This window comes from Sturnira hondurensis, unplaced genomic scaffold, assembly GCF_014824575.4.
Source record: "Sturnira hondurensis isolate 20B ecotype Veracruz unplaced genomic scaffold, ASM1482457v3 Scaffold0018525, whole genome shotgun sequence".
Classification (NCBI taxonomy): Eukaryota; Metazoa; Chordata; class Mammalia; order Chiroptera; family Phyllostomidae; genus Sturnira; species Sturnira hondurensis.
Window position 1 is genome coordinate 7,298,469 of NW_028091156.1, and position 16,877 is coordinate 7,315,345.

Here is a 16,877-nt window from a genome sequence, read left to right on the forward strand (position 1 = left end):
AAGAGCCCGGGAGGCTTGCCTGCCTTCCCGGGAGAGCAGCTGGCACCTCCGACTTCAGCCACTCACCTCCTGATGGTCGAAAGAACTGAGAAGCTAATGCACACAAGGCATTAAAGGCGAATAACATGATATATGCCGATTTCCAATAAATAGAAATTTAAGAGTATGGTTTCAGCCACCATCCAGGAACACACTCGTGAGATAAAACCTCCAAACTGTCTCATGAAGAGAAAGCAAATAGAGTTAGATTTTGTGAACAATCCCAATGTGAGAATGACGTCCAGGAATATCCTTGCTCTCTCCGCACAGACCAGCCAGGTGCCACGGGACCAGGTGCGGGGCCAGAGGTGGCATTGCTATGCGACCCTCCCGGGGTCTGGCCATGAATCCTGGTGTGTAGGGAGAGAGAAGAGGGGTTTGAAATGCACACAGCTAGAAGCTAGACTACGGGAACTTATTTCAAAATCTACACGTGTAAATCATAAATGGAGAAGTGGATTCTCACTGATCCTGTGAAAAATGGATCTCCCTTTTCAGAAGTAGACTCCCCAATGCAGCATATGCAAACAGAAATGCACTGTGAAACTTTATAGTAACGAACAATTTAGGCCAATAGTCCTAGAGAAAAGAGTGAGCAAACTTACTCTTCTCTCTCCAGAAAATATAGCAAAATTACTGGAAATACAAGGCAATCAAACAGCATGAAGCCCAAATACGGAGAACAAATATCACAGAGCCGCTAGACAGCTTATAAACGACTGTTGTGTTTTTAGGGTTGGAGTTGTCGTATTGTCTGATGTTAAAATTTGTAATACGTTTGGAAGGACTTTTTGCTTAGTATGAAATTTTTTATCTTCTTCATTTTGTGACTTCGTATGCTTTGTTCTAAATAAAATTAGATCCCCAAACTGCACACGCCTCGGGTCCCCCCAAAACATGAATCTGCCCCACGTCACACATTTAGGAGGGGCTTACAGTCTGTTTTGGCTCCAGAACATTTTAAAATTTAACTTTTAAAATGTAACATATTGAAAAGAAAATATATGTGTAAGAAAAGTAGCTAAGGCACCTTTCTACCCAAGTGGGCTCTCAATGAATTTTAATTGAATTTTTGCTTCTCTTGGCCTTTTTGCCTCTATTTCTCAGACGCATGGCGGTTCACTGATGACCCTCAGACATGGACGTATCTGGGGACACAACCAGGCAGTTTTTAAACCACGTCACTCTGCCTTTTCCAAGAGTCCTGACGATGGATCATAACGCCATTGACTGCACATATTAAAGGATAATGAAGACTGTGATGTTAACGAGGGAAGAAGTAAAATGTAAAAGGTACTAGCTAGTTCATTCTACATGCTGGCTCAGTCCTTGGCCTTTTCTGAATAGAGACTGCCCATAGGAACAAATTACGTGATGCTGCTGCGGTGTGGATGTTCTTCTGGGACCGAGAATCAAGGGCCGTATTTGAAGACCTGCCTCTTAAACTACGGGTGATGAAATGGGTCAAAAGGCCTAAGACAGAGCAGAGGGGAGAAGCCAGAAAGCTGAAGCAAGGAACGATGTGAAAGCCCCAAATCGGGCTGTGTCAAAACAAGATCACAAATATAATATTGGACACAGTGGATATAAAGGTACCTTGACAACAGGAGCCTCAAGGCATAAACCCTTTGTATATATATCATGAAGAGAGAGAGAATCCACGATCCAGCCAACAAACTGGGAAGGAACAGAATCAATGCTTTGACCTTAAAGAAGTCGTTTTAAGTGCTGAGGATCAAGATGTCTAAAGTGCGCTGCAGAGAGTTGTCACAAGGCATGTCTACCACCCCAGGTGGGCCCCGCTGCTTCGGACCACCGCCGAAGGACACTGCCTCGTGAGAAGGCCCTCCAGAGATGCTTTCCTGTTATACCACCTGTACGATGACACGCCGTACACACACACACACACGCGCGCGCATATCCAGAGGTAGATGCACACCGAAAGGCTGCCATTCTTCTGTGAGCAATTGTGTACTTAATACATGCAGCGGATAGCGTTACTCCTCTTCCAATACTCGGAGGCAATGAATGCTTTGGAAGAATTACCGTGGTTCTTAACTTTCGCCTTTTTTCACTTGATGCAAATTGTCTTATAAGCATGTTGCCCGTACCAAGAGACGGCCAATTAATTTTGGGCCTATCAAGTATACCTTTTATGTTTAAGATATTCTCCTTCTGCAACAGATGTTATATGAATTTGTAAAAACTGTAGCTGAAACTACCTGTTTCTCTCAAAAAATAAAGTAATTAGAAACAAAGTTTAATCAACATCAACCCTTTAAAGAATCATAAATAATGACAATTGTTTTCTCAGAGCCCACAGAAAAATTTCTACTGCTCATTAAGGGGAACGTATTGAATATCTATTATCATATAAGGGATAACATGAAAGTCATTCCCACAAAATATGTATAAAATTGTAATTAAGTTTATAAATTTTCATTTTGGTGTTTACCTGAATATGCATAAACTATAAAATGCCATAACTAAAATAAAATATGCATAGTTACACTGAGTTAATATATTTTGTATTGATTTATTTTTATTAACAGATTACAATGAAAAATGGTATTATTTCCATTAACCAGGAAATTTTGCATGCATATTATTCTATGTCATGGCCTATATTTCTAAATATCAGTGATTTCTGGTTTGGATTTTGGGTTTTTACATTTGCACCTGTCACTTGCCGACGGATCTTTGAAAATCCCGGCAACTTTTCAGAGGCTGTATGTTCTAATGAGGCCAGCGGCAGGCCTTTGCTTGTGTCGACCAGTAGGTGGAGCCGACAACATAATTTATTACCGGAGAACAAGGGCAGCAGAATGAGTCAGTTGTTTTGGAATAAAACAAATCTGCAAATGAGATTTTCTTCAAAGGAAGTATGTCTCATATGTGTTAGATTCAGTTTGACTGGTTACTGAATCAAAATAAATAACTTTATTAAATAATCAATCTTTGCAAAAAGATAAGTCAAATTCACAAATGAAGGCAATGTTTGCATTTTACTTATTCAAATCAACTAAAATTAGCTTTCTTTTCATACAACTTTTACAGGGACAAAGACTTTTTGATGTGTTCATGTAATAAGGGCGCTAAACCCAATCCTGTTTCACAGGTGATGGGGTGCATAACAAATAGCATTTTCTGGGAAATATAATTGACTAATCCTATTATGTCTGTAGCAACAAATTAACCTTATTACTACTAGAAATCGTGATTGATTATTTATGCAAATAAGTTACCACGTTCAACTTTCTGATTGAAATAAACATATACAAAAAGTGTTTTAATATGACTTGAACTTTTTAATTAATAAAACCCTGAGGGGGTCTATTAACTCACTCATTGTTATATTAGTTATTTAGTTGTATAACTTGTATTTGTGCTAACATTTTGCTTGCATAAAGATGAGATAATATCGGTAAAAATTAATAATATATTTTAGAACCTTTAAAATATACATTGGATTTGTACTAAAAATGAGCTTAAAACGGGCTAGAAAATTATGCTAACAGTATGAATATGTCAGTATATCAGCATAATTGTCCTTGGATTATTAATGTTAAATAATGCATGATTTTGCTTATTTTCTAGGTCTGGATATACGAATGCAATTTTTGCTTACAATAATGTACGCCTTTTCTGAAGGATTATTTGTCTAAATTAATGTATTATTTCTACACATCTAAGTTAAACTGTACTAGAACTATGAAAGTTTTACTACAATTAGTTTACTAATTAGTTTTCTACAAGCCAGATTAAAATCATTTCTAAATGATTGATATCATCAATAAAAAGTCTTTCTCTCCTTGCTAACATGCTATTAGAATTACTGTTTTAAGTAGGTTAACAATAGCTTTCTTATCCTGATATACTTCCTTTTAAAAAATAATTTTGTATTTATTGACTTGAGAGAGAGCAGAAAGGAGAGGGGGAGAGAGAGAATGCCATGATTGGCTGCTGGGGAGCTCTGGAGGCAAGTGATCACTCAGCTCAAGTCTGCACACACTGATATTATTATCAGCTCAGCAGAAGCAAGGAGAGAACAGCCGACAGCACTGACGGTGTGCATTCGCTAACACAAACACACCTAAGACGCACTTGGTTATACTATATGAAAATTCATTAAGCTCCATGAGTCATGTGGTCACTGGTGAAATAATTCGTGAAGCCAGGCACTTACTTTTAAAACTAAAATAAAATCAAAATAGTTAAAAAAAATAATGCATGTAAAGTGTCTGCTATTGCCTTTGGCGTAAGGCGATCACCCAATAGGTATTTCCTATATCGTACTATTTGCATTGGCAAAACAACAAACTCTTCATGAACTTCCTAAGTTATTTCGCTACATATTCACTGTCTAGATAACCCTGGGTAAAACAGAATTAACAAATGTTTCGGTTAAGTTGGATTTCAAAAATTTAAAAATGGTTTTCTCTGTTATACTACCCATTGTAAATAAAAAGAACAAAATTAGAACTCAGATGAAGAAAGATTCCAAGTATTGGGTTGGCCAAAAACTTCATTTAGATTTTTCCATACGATGGCTCTAGGAGTGCTTAGTTGTCTTTAACTTCATTCAAAACAATGTTGTTAGATCGTATTATGGCAGCTATCATATCAGTGTTCAGTAAAAAGAAGCTGATCAAAACTGGTAAATTTTTGTGAAGCCATTTTCATACTGCAGGTGGAAGAAAATACATAACATTTTTGGAGTATTATGCTTTATTATTTCAAGAGAGGTAAAAATGCAACTGAAATACACAGAAAAGGTTTGCGCAGTGTATGGAGAAGGTGCTGAGACCGATTAAACATGTCAAAAGTAGTTTACAAAGTTTCTTGGCACGACCGACATTTTGCCCAAATAACCCTTTGCCTTGGGGCTGTCTTACGCATTGGAAGATATATAGAAGCACCCCTGTCCTCTCCCCACTAGAGGCCAAGAGTGGGAGATCGCTGACATACTGAAAATATCCAAAATCAATAAAGTTATTGGTGAAAATGAAAAATGAGTCTTTTATCTTATGGAAAAAAGTAAACAGACTCTTTTGGCCAACCCAATATAGAGAGAGTTTGGGGTTATCAAAATAAACAAATCTACCTAAGAATTATTGTCACGTTTAAAGAGTTCCATCGAAGTTGAAATTACTAGTACATGAATTTGAAAAGCATTTGCTAAAGAGAATTCTTGACTTGCAGTTCTATATTTTAAAAATGTAGCTCACTAATCATACAGCTAAAAATTTTACACTGTTATGGATTATAATAAAAAGTAGAAATACGTTGACTTTTTATTTCTAAATTATTTTAAAATCATTCGTTTCTGTTTCCTTGCCTGCGAAACAAAGAAGGTAACTGAGCTATAGGTACCTAAGCAAACATTGAGTCCGTCATCGTTATTGAAACGTTTTGCTTAGACGACCCGCTAGAGGCTAGAGAAGCAGAGCTCTGGGATGCAAACAGCTGTGGCCAGCCGGGCACTTAATGTACTTTGGAACCTGGATGCCTCTAAGGATGACACCGCATTTCAGACCTCACCATGCTCTCCTGGGACTTGACTTGCCCGTATCGGCACACACTGAAACACGTGCCTCTCACTAGAATTATAAGACTGGATTGAAAGTCTGGAAGAAAAAATAAAAACCTGGAAATTGCTGTTATCTTCATAAAGGTCAAATTCATGCTTTTTAGAACCATATCTATGGGCAGAATATTCTACACACAGTGTGTTTTTTCTTAGCAAACATAACATGATCTGAAGCCCTGAAATTTTATACCAAGAAAATGAATTTCTAAGTATTCCAAATTCTACATTTATTTTCCCATGTGAAGATGGAATTGCTGAAGGACTCTTGTTTAAAGCTGTACCTGAAGGCTTGCACCAGAATTTGCAAAGGGTGCAAAGAATCCAGAAAGCTATTTCAGCTTCATAGTATGTTTAGTTCTTGACCAATTCGCAACACAGCAAGGAGCCCCCCAGAACCGGTCTGGAGAGCCAGGCTGTGCCCTCCGTGTTGGGTTACCCTCGTGGGAGAGCTGGCCGCTGACTCGGACCCTCCTGCCAGCGTGGGGCAGCGGACTCTTGGAGGAATGTCTCAGAGGAGTTGGGGGGCGGGGGGCGGACTGCGTGGCTGCGTGCGCCTGCGCAGCAGCACGGAATTGAACTCCGAGTCGTGTCTTTGCGATATCTTTCAACAAGTCATGTCCCATCCAGGCTGCTAGTTTATCTCTGTCAGGCCAGGGCCCCAGTGGCTTACGGGAGCTGTCAGGCACAGGTAAACCCACCTGCTTCGTGCTGAGGAGGTAATGCATCTTTCGGGCCTGGTAATCTTTTTTCTTCTTCTCCCTTTTCAGGGCAGCCTCCTTCTCTTCTCTTTCTTTGATCTCCGCAAACTCGTCCAGAGCTTCCCTGCACCAAAAGCCGTCTGCAATTACTCCTGATGCTAACTAACAATCTGCTTATGTTTTAATTCTTTCGCTAATGGCAATCAACTTTTTGAGGGGCAACCAGCATCCACATTTATCAAAATCAGTGGTGTGATCTCTCTTAGCCGCACAAATTCTAAGGGGATCCTTGCAATCTTTAATAAGCATTTAAAGGGATTTTTTAAAGGTTAATTTTTTAAAATCAAATATATCTTATAAGTAATCCAATGACTGAGAAACTATATCCAATGCAAAGTAAGTGAATTACTACATTAACTTCTTTGGTTGGAGATGAACTATTTTGGACCTGCTTAAATATCTCAAGAAAACATTTGATCTTCTTATTGCCTGTGAATTTTGTTTTTTTGTTTATAAATGTCGAATTATTTATTTTGCATACTACCTAATGGGCTAATTTTAAAAGTGGCTTTTATACTTATGCTTAATTCATTTTACGTGAATTATCTGAGTCTTTACCTCAAACATATCAGAGAAAGTAGAGGGGGACATTCCACAAAAAAGAAAAAATTCTCATTTCTGCTTCACTGTCTATAACTATTTTTGTTTCAGTTTTCTGTTAAATGTTCCTAATCCAATACTTCATACAAGGTTACTCATGAAACACACTGACGTTTAAAAATCACCATGTTATGTATGCTACTACAGCTGAGAAATTTTTTTCAACATAAGATTAAATTGCAAAATAAATGAATTACTTGGAGTGGCATGGCCCTCGTTTTGCTGCCCTTCTCTTGAAAATTGCTTGTTAATATGAAAAAGGAGTCAGAAAATGGCCTGTTTTACTTCATGCAGAGTGTTTGGGGGGCTCCTGCGCCCACAGAGCCGGGCTGGCTGCACACCCAGACTGTGTGGGCAGGAGGGCGCTCCGACTGGTCTGGCCTGCGTCGTGAGGCTGTTATTAATCGCTGAGTACTCTGGTAAAGCCAAACAAATTTGTTTCCATTGAAAGGATCTCTATCTGTGTCTGAGAATTTGTTCTGTACCAAACAAACCTCATTAACTGTATCCATTTTTGACAAAGAACCAGGAGTTGGAAGGACCGCTGACCTTTCTTTGTCCTTAACATACAAATTTCAAGGCTGTCCCTTATGAATAAATGAGAATTTTTACCAGGAAAAATAACAATCATATGTTACATAAAAAAATGGAACAGATCATGAATTTTATACTTTTCATATTATAGAAAAAAATAAGTATTTCTTCTATATTTCCTCTTAGAAGTCTTTAAGGTAATTTAAAATAACCAATAAATTACCACTACCAGGGTAATTACTCAGATATGCATGTATCCAATTTATGTCCCTCCAAAGATAAGTATTGCGATTTTCCGAGCAATCAGAAAAAAAATTTTAAAATGTATCTAAAGAGGAGTTTGGGCTTCATGAATGATTTAATGAATATGAGGTCTTACCCAAGGAAGAAAAACGGCCCAATCGAATGAACACACACATGAACAAGTGAGGTACAAAGAAGTACACAGGAACTGACACAAAATCAAAACTGTAAATTATTGCAAGGAGAACAAACAGTCCATCTTCAGGATACGGAAATGGAAAATATAAGCAGTGTGCACCTGAGCAGCTGGACCAGGACAGCTGACACAGAGAGAGAGATGAAAGAATGTCAGTTTCTGATACATAAAGGAAACACAGACTAAACCCGGAAGGAACTGAGGAGCCCTAAAAATAAACCCAAGGCTGTGGACAATGCAGTAGAGAAACGAACTGGGTAATCTCAGAACACAAAGTAAGTAGTTTAATAATTTCATACAATTATTAACAAGAATCCGTCTCGAATTGCTAGTTGATTTGTCGCCATATTTGAGAGTGTGCAGATACACTGAACACCAGAGTTAGGTGTGTGTCAAAGACTCTTTGTTAAATGACCAAATAGGGAGAGTTGAATAAATTATTTATCCTCAATATACAGGCTTTTGTTACATCAACAGGGATGAAGCTATGGCTCAGTGTAAAAAACATAATACAAATGAAGATCCCACGAACGAATAAATGATGAAAACCATTTGAACTAGGAGTTTCTACAAAATTATACAAATTATCTATTTTCTTATGCAGGGGTTTTTGAATCCAGTACTTTTAAAATACTTCAAATTTTTCCAGACAATGTCAGATTTTTTTCATTCCAGATGTATTCTTTCTGTCCTTAAAAAAAAATAGTCCTGTGGATTACATGGGATAGATGTTAACTAGTTACCATATTTTAACAATATGAAAACCCATAAAGTGATGAAAATGACCAACTCAATAACAAATTAGTGGCAGAAAGGGACTTAGAATCCTTAGGTTTGCAGATCCTCTGACTCCACACCAAGCTGTTGTTACCATAACAGAAACGACACGATGCAGAAGGTATTTTTATTGAGTGCCCACTCACATTTCCCTTATGATTCTGTCTCCTGCTGTGTAGTTGGAGACACTTGGGTAATGCTCAGGACTTCCTCATACCTGAGATAGAGCACTTTGCGACAGCAGTTTAAAAACAAAGATAAAAATTACTGAAAGTGTCATAAAGCCATACATAGTTGAATATATTTTGCTAATGATGTCTCTAATAAAATATTTATACACAGCAACAATGACAGAAATAATAAAAACAGTAAGAGCCACTTGGAAGCAACGTAATGGAGTGGGTCACAGCACAGACTCTGAAATGAGACCTGGTTATAAAATCTCTGCTGTTGAATCTCTGAGTCTCAATATCCTCATCTGTAAATGCAAATATATTAGTAATAGCATCTTCTTTCATCAAGCTAATGTGAGAATGAAGTGTATTAATCTATGTAAAGTATTCGGAGTAGGGTTGGCACATTGGTGACACGTGTTAGCTATTTCTGAGTGTTTACTCTAAGCCAGGTACCACGCTCTTCACTTGATCTATTCAACAGGATTATGACTCCCTCACACTATCTCCAATTCCCTCCATGATCTCCTCCTTTCTCTCTCCCGATCAGGGCGCACTTTGCAGATGGAATTCCACGATGCAGAGTGTAGACTCTGGCTTCCTGAGAGGCACAAGGACCGGGGTGCACACTGATTGGTGGGACATAGGAGATGGAAGAGAGCTGTGCAAATACATTCTCCTTTTTAGTTACTCCTGAAAATTTGTGCGTTGCATTTTGAATTTCTCTTCAAAATGTCTAAGCTGCCTGAAGAGTAAATATCACGAGGAAATTGATAGTTATTTGTTGATTCCATCAGGCAGTCTCAAGTATGTTTAAAACATTAGAAGTAAAGATGTGGAAAGCCCAGTCCCCATCTTCATGTCTTGCAAATGAAACGGCTAATCACTAGGCCATAGATAGAAAAAGTCAGTGGAGAAATACATAGGCACGCTTCCGCTCAGAGAGCTCGCTTCTGAGTAGAGAGGTAAGAAGAGGCCTGATGGACATGGCGGCACTGGAGTTAGGCTGCACGTGGGCAGGCTCTCTGGAGAGAGCTGGGAGGGACTGCAGTGGAATGGGGCCGGAGGGTTCCCCCCATCTTCGGTAGACGTGACCCATCAACAGTAAAGTGGGGAAAATGCACAAGAGTAGAGAAAGGTGTCCTGAGCAAGGGTGAACGGACTTTCTAAGTGCAATGCTGGCAATTTTGTCCTCTATTGACTAGGTATTTTGAGAAGGGAAGAAAGTAAAAGAAGATGATAATGGTGGACGTTGTAAAATTGCCATACTATGTATGACTGCACTCTGATCACAAAAAGGGACCATCCAATTGCTCCATTATTTCATTTGCCTACTTTGCATGGTTTTAAAAAGTAGTAAGACTCCAGTCAAAGATCATTCATGAAAATAATTTTTTTTCTTCTTCTGGCTCTTTTGAATAAACTTCCTTGAAAGGAATTCTTTTGTACAGTATTCTTTCTGGAAATATGCACATATTACACTGTACAATTATTTTCCTTTGACTATTCTGGATAGTTTCTCTAAACAGAAGTAAACTTTTATATAACGTAGACCATACCAAATAATTGAGAGTGGCCTTGAGCTAAGCACAATAATAGGCATAATAATGACATGTATTTACAGTGTGTATTATTTTCAGGAGCTCCAAGGTCCTCACAGACATTAATTCATCCTCACAGCACTCTGCTGAGGTTGGCGAGGGGCAGGTATTATTAACAAGGCTCCTGTTCTTCTTGAGAGGAAGTGGCTATGGTGAGGGTACAGATGGTGAGGGAAACACAGAATGGGCGTTCCTGCTCCCTTCTCAGTGATTCAGCTGTGGGTGGGTGAGGACCGAGCTCCTGAAGTTTGGTTTGGGGTAGAGTTCGGAGTTGAGTAGCTCAAGTTCCCATTTCAGACAAAAAGAATCACAAGATCTCATTTACTGTGTGTTTGCTCACCAACCGCACACTGTCTCTCCTTTCAAAAGTGTTCACTTCACTTTAAAGCGAGAATGATCACGGCTGCTTTTGCATGCAACGCACTTAACAACGCACTTAACTAGGACCAAGGGCATCTCCACACTGGTCGTGGTGCTGCCGTACGGCAATAATGTACCACAGGACGACACGGATATATTTCAAAGCAGCACGTCCCATGTAATTTCAAGAAAATTATCTAATGAGTTTTAAAAAACTATTTATCGAAAAGCCATTTTATACTTGGTCCTAAGAATCACTTGCATATGAATGCCAAACAGCACCTCATTGTATTTATTGTTGGTCAGGATAAGAAAAGACCATATGATCGTCACACAAAGAACAGAGAGAGGGAGAAGCAAACCGGGCTGGAGTGACTTTCTTTCCCCATTCTCCTCCACGTCACTCCTGAGAGAGGACATGGAGAGAAAGGAAAAAGCTGGAAAGCATTACACAGTGGTAATAAAAAGAATTGTTTAAGTAAGTAATGTTTTATTAATTTATTGCTTTTGTAGTAGGATACCACTGCATACATTTCCACTTTTTCACTCAAATTCTGTTTTTTTTTTTAGATATATGTAAAGACTAGAAGTTCTCCTTCGGCAATAGTATTTTGACTAAGACATATGTTAGCGTTCTTCCTCAAAGATCCATGTTTCTAAGTATTATAACTATTTAATAAAGTAATGTATTTATTTTCTGTTTGCTTAATTCTTATGCTAAGAAGATGCTCTAAAATACCATCCAGCATTTATATTTTACAGGTTGCTAAGACTCCTACATCGTCCCCTACTATGGAACCCATAAAAGGAGGGAAATATAACAAATGACATCAATACGATTTGCACTTTAGAAGAATCTTTCAGGCAGCAGTAGGAGGAATAAACAGACGAGGAAAGAGAAAACTAGGAAAAGAAATGATAGGTTTGGGGAAGTAATTATTTCACATGCAAATATGCTCAGCTCGGGGCGTCTGCGGATGTGCAAGGGGCCATGTGAGCAGGCCTATGAACGGATGGTTACAATGAACAATCAAAGGAAAATTCTGGGCCGGAGAATATTTGGATTCATGAGTCACCAGAATACAAGAGGCAGCAGAAGTCACAGAAGTGGCTGCGACTGTCCAGGGCATCTGGAGTGACAATGGAAGTGACCTGGTGAATAAAGGTGAGTCCACGAAGGACGTGGAGAAGAAACTGTTAAAATGAAACCAGAGAGAGTGGCGTCAAATAATTCATGTCACAAGAGAGATGAGACTAGAAAGTCATCAACAGTGTCATATGCTTCAAAGAGGCAAGTGAAGATGAAGGCAAAAAGCTTACTGGAGAGTACTGAGAATGACTTTTCAGCAACAGTTACATTTTCTCAATGCACTTTCACAGTAACTTAAACATGTCTTTGAGAATGATTGAAAAGTTTGTATATCATTAATCTATCGAGTTCCTGAATCTGATTTCCAGTACATAAATTTACTCTCAATCAGCAATGTAAATACAGCATTACGAGTCCAAATCACAGAATTAAAAAGGAAAACAAATAGGAAGGAGCTCTCTCCCAGCCTTCCATCAGAAGGTCCGTTATGCCAAGTGAGAGAGAAAAATTTCCCACCCATTCATTCCACCAAATTGGACAAGCACAGGCTTAGTCCACCAGCCAACATATTTTTGTCCCTTCCATTCAAATCAGTAACAATTTGACCCAATACTCAGGCATTTGCTCTCCCCCTCAAACATCTCCACAAAAAAGAAAAGAGACAGACATAAAATTCAGGTAAGCTTTTTGATGTTGAAAAAAAGTTACATAAGTCACTGCCCTCTGCATCACTCAGTGTCTCCTATGAAAGACTCACAGGTGGGATTTCTTTGAGAATTAGTGCAAGCAAAAGCTGTTTTCGTGGGATATACCGTTATGGTTTCTCCATTCCCACACAGGGACATCCTTTATGAACTACATTTCAATCATACCATTAGTTGTCAGCCCACATTTTCCTGCTTGAAATTCACTGTGTCCAGAGTTAAACTTGAAAATAAGGAATACCTACGTAAAGAAATTATACTCAGTATAATAAACTTTTTCCTGTCATTAGTTCTATCTTGGGAAGGAAGCTCTTTTTCCTTTTTATATGCTTTGCTTTAAATTTTTTTGAAAATAGCAAATTATTAAAGATAGTGCATTCTTGTTAAAAATACATAGAGTATGTGAAAAGGCTTTGATCACATGGTTCATATCATTCCAATTGAAAGTGATTACCGTATTTTTTGGATTACAAGACATACTTTTCCCCCCCAAATTGGGGAGGAAAAATGGTTGTTAACACTGCTGCTGAGTTCTGTTTACATTTACATTGGTAAAATATTATATTATTTATGTTATTAAACATTTTACCACATTTTTTGCTTCAAAAATTTTTTTCCCTATTTTCCTCCTCTAAAACCTAGGTGTGTCTTATGGTCCAGAAATACAGTATATGGATTATGCCATTAATTACTAAGTATGGATAAGTTACAAACTGTTTTCAAAGCAAAGAATACAACTATATTTTAAATTAGACACTCTGCTATGTTACCCAAATACCTCCAAATTCATTGCTGTAATTGTTGCATCTTCACATATAAAATGATAGAACAGAAAAAAATTCACCTGTATAGTTCGTTAACATTACAGACTAATTTGGGGCTGGCAAAGTAAAATGTTATTTTCTTTACATCACAGGGAGCCCTTACTAAAAGAGCCCGTCATCTGGCTACAATTAGAGAAAGCCGAACCGCTACCGTTTAGTTGGCTGAGATCAGAATATTATATTTTTCAAGTGGGGCTTGTGCAGCAGTATCTTTAGGCAATCATATTTATCGTCCCTGTTTACACAAAACCTATGGCGCTCCACTTATGTCCTTGAACTAGGGAACAGGGACAGCAGGAGTGGCGTCGCTGCTGGAGTTCATAAATTTTGTTCAGCTCTGGATGAGTTCAAAGAATTGCCATGTAAGAAAAGCCTTACAGAAGGAATTTATCTGATTATGGCGGTAATAATTACCCAGCTGTTTATTGCAGATAGAGAAATAATTCATGCAGGCAATAGGCCGTGGTGGCAATGACACTCTGCATTTAGTAAATATGCAAACTGTTCACTTCTAATTAACCAAGCTCGAGGATGCCCTTATTAAATGTATAAACTAAAAGTGCCTTCCTGACAAGTGATGAATTGTTACATTGCACAAACTCTTGCCACGGAATTACTGCAGTGAACTTGGGGCTTAACTTCATTAAGAGATCTTGTGGGATAGTTAAATGAGGATGGACAGCATAACAAGGCTGACCCGACAGCCAATGATGTGTTAGAGCTTCGCGGGGCTGCGCCTCGTCTGCTGTCCTGCCTCACCGTGCCAATTTGCCACGGACACCCTGGGAAGTCACTTCGTGTCCAAACGACAAAAATCAATGGGATGAATGGCACCACAGCCCCTGATGGAGGCACCTGACTACAACACAGCCACTTGTTTAGGATTCGAGTATTTTTCACGTATCAAAATGGAAAATCTACCACTTTTTAACGTATAATTATTTGCTGAGTAAAACTAAACGGTCTTATTGGGTAGCATTATAATACCTTGCAAAAGTAAACAAATGGGTTTCATTAAAGAAAATTAATATAATAGAGAGATTACTCTTAATATTGACTCTGAATAAGTTTTGCTGAATTTGACAAAATAATTAAAAATAGTACATTGTCTATATTCTATGTTTAGCCTTACTTTAAGATAACTATTCATTCTTTATCAAACATCTATACAAATATTTCTACCTGAGTCAAGGATCTCATGGAAATTACTACTTAGAGGGGAGTCCTAAACATAATAAAGCAAAACTAAAACATTTCTATTTGGATTGAGGAGAAGGTAATAACACCAACTGCACAGGTTGCGAAACTCAAAGACAATAATGAGAAAAAGGCCTTAGCGCAACACTTTGTATACGGCAAGTGCTCACTGTGTATACAGCAAGTGCTCACTGTGCACTGGCAGTGAGCTTCTGTATGAGTTCAAGGGGATAAAACCCGGCCATCAAGCCATCCTTTGTATCATGTTCCGTGATATTTTGTTTGAGATGCAAGTTCTTGCTACTGAACGTGTTTCTCATAATACATCTGAGGCTGATACTTAAGGTTTCATACCTAACAGAATCATTTTATAGATAAACTTATTTTAAAATAAATTAATTTTACTGAAGCTAAACTATTTTCCATAGAACCAAGGCACAATATAACCTAATTTAAACATATTTTTAAAGATTTTTTAATTTATTTATCTTTAGAGGGGAAGGGAAGGAGAGAGGGAGAGAAATATCAATGTGTGGTTGGCTCTCATGCATCCCCTGCTGGGAACTGGCCTGCAACCCAGGCATGTGCCCTGACTGGGAATCGAACCATGATCCTCTGGCTCGCAGGCCCACGCTCAATCCACTGAGCTATACCAGCCAGGGCACACTATAACCTAATTTATAGTAAAGAGCACAGATATTGAAATATATAACAATAAATTTTAAGTTAAATAGAATTCTCTCTCTATCTTATCAATAAATGTCTGTCTAAAATATCACTGAGTCTGAGAAATTATTTCTAATTACAGTAATGACCAACGTCTACCGAGTGATTTCTCTACAGTTTTCACTAGTACACCAGTGGTTCTATCACTCACCGAACTATGTCGTTGGTCCTTGAAACCCCTCTCAGATACGTCTTCAAGTAAATGTAATCAAAGCAGTGTTTTCGGATCCTGTAGCCTCGCCACCACCTCTGGATCTGTCGAAGTCCATAAAAAGATAAAATACGCCAGTGAACACTTTGAGTGGTACCATGAATCGTTCTCCAAAGTACAAGTACTGATGGGTGATAATTCATATCAAATGTAAGGCTTTTCTACTAATATAACTATATATATAGTTTCAAACGGAGGTGGAAGTCACAGACTTTTCAGAAAATACAGAATGACAAAGCATCCTTATAGAATATCACTTATTTGAAAACATTTATAGTTGTTTCACAAATACGAAATGTAAAATTAAGTATTTTTTTTAAGATTTTATTTATTTATGTTTAGAGGGGAAGGGGAGGAGAGAAGGAGAGAAGTATCAATGTATGGTTGCCTCTCGTGAGTCCCCTGCTGGGAACTGGCCTGCAACCCAGGCATGTGCCCTGACTGGGAATCGAACCTCGATCATGTGGTTCGCAGGCCCATGCTCAATCTACTGAGCTATACCAGCCAGGGCTAAAATTAACTATTGAAAGATGAAACATTTGCTTTACCACTTCCTGACTGAACAGGTTTTTGATTTTACACAACCGACTGACTTGAAGCTTGTATTTGGTCACGTTGAAATAAATTTTTAAAAAGGGCTTTTTAAGTTCAGGGCTATCAATTTTTAAACAAAATATCTTGTATCTTCATCATGCTATTTTAATACTTTAACAATGACAATAGCTAACATTTATTGAGTTCTTATTCTGTGAGAGGCACTATTCTAAAGGGTTGCTTGTATTTATGAATTTAATCTTTAGAACATTCCTGTAAGATAAATACTCGTATCATTTTATTTACAGATGAGAAAACTGCTAAGAAGAATAAACAAGAAAAGATGTTTGACTTAAATTCTGGTCTTCTATTTTTGTTTTAAAATGTGGCTATTTAAAGGACATTTTACAATCTGAGATATTAAATGGGAGGATTTTAAAGGAATGTTTTAATACGATGAAAAATAATTTAAGATATGCAATCAGCTTGTAAGAACAATTAAATTAGGGACAATAATTCTAGAAAGTAAAATGAAGTAGACTAGCAAGCTAATGTAACAACATTGTAGATATTTTTCCAATAATCTTATTTTAGAAATAAATTCCTTAAATAAAGAAAAATTAATTTTTAAATTATATACTCAATTTAGAAATAATCACCTTCTAATTTAACCCAAATCATATTACAACTAAGCAACTAACAAAGAAAGAGAGGAATTAA

General features: G+C 37.8%; 1 protein-coding gene across 2 annotated transcripts in view; it reads right to left on the reverse strand.

Annotated features, from left to right (window-relative positions):
• The window catches only part of SPATA17 (spermatogenesis associated 17), a 92,372-nt gene that overhangs the window by 55,644 nt on the left and 19,851 nt on the right, over positions 1-16,877 (reverse strand). For both annotated transcript variants that reach the window (XM_037069497.1, XM_037069496.1), the window contains exons 5-6: positions 15,564-15,667; positions 6,328-6,451 (exon numbers count right to left, since the gene is read on the reverse strand). In XM_037069497.1, coding sequence (XP_036925392.1) covers positions 6,328-6,451; positions 15,564-15,667 — 228 coding nt within the window. The remainder of the gene's footprint in view (positions 1-6,327; positions 6,452-15,563; positions 15,668-16,877) is intronic.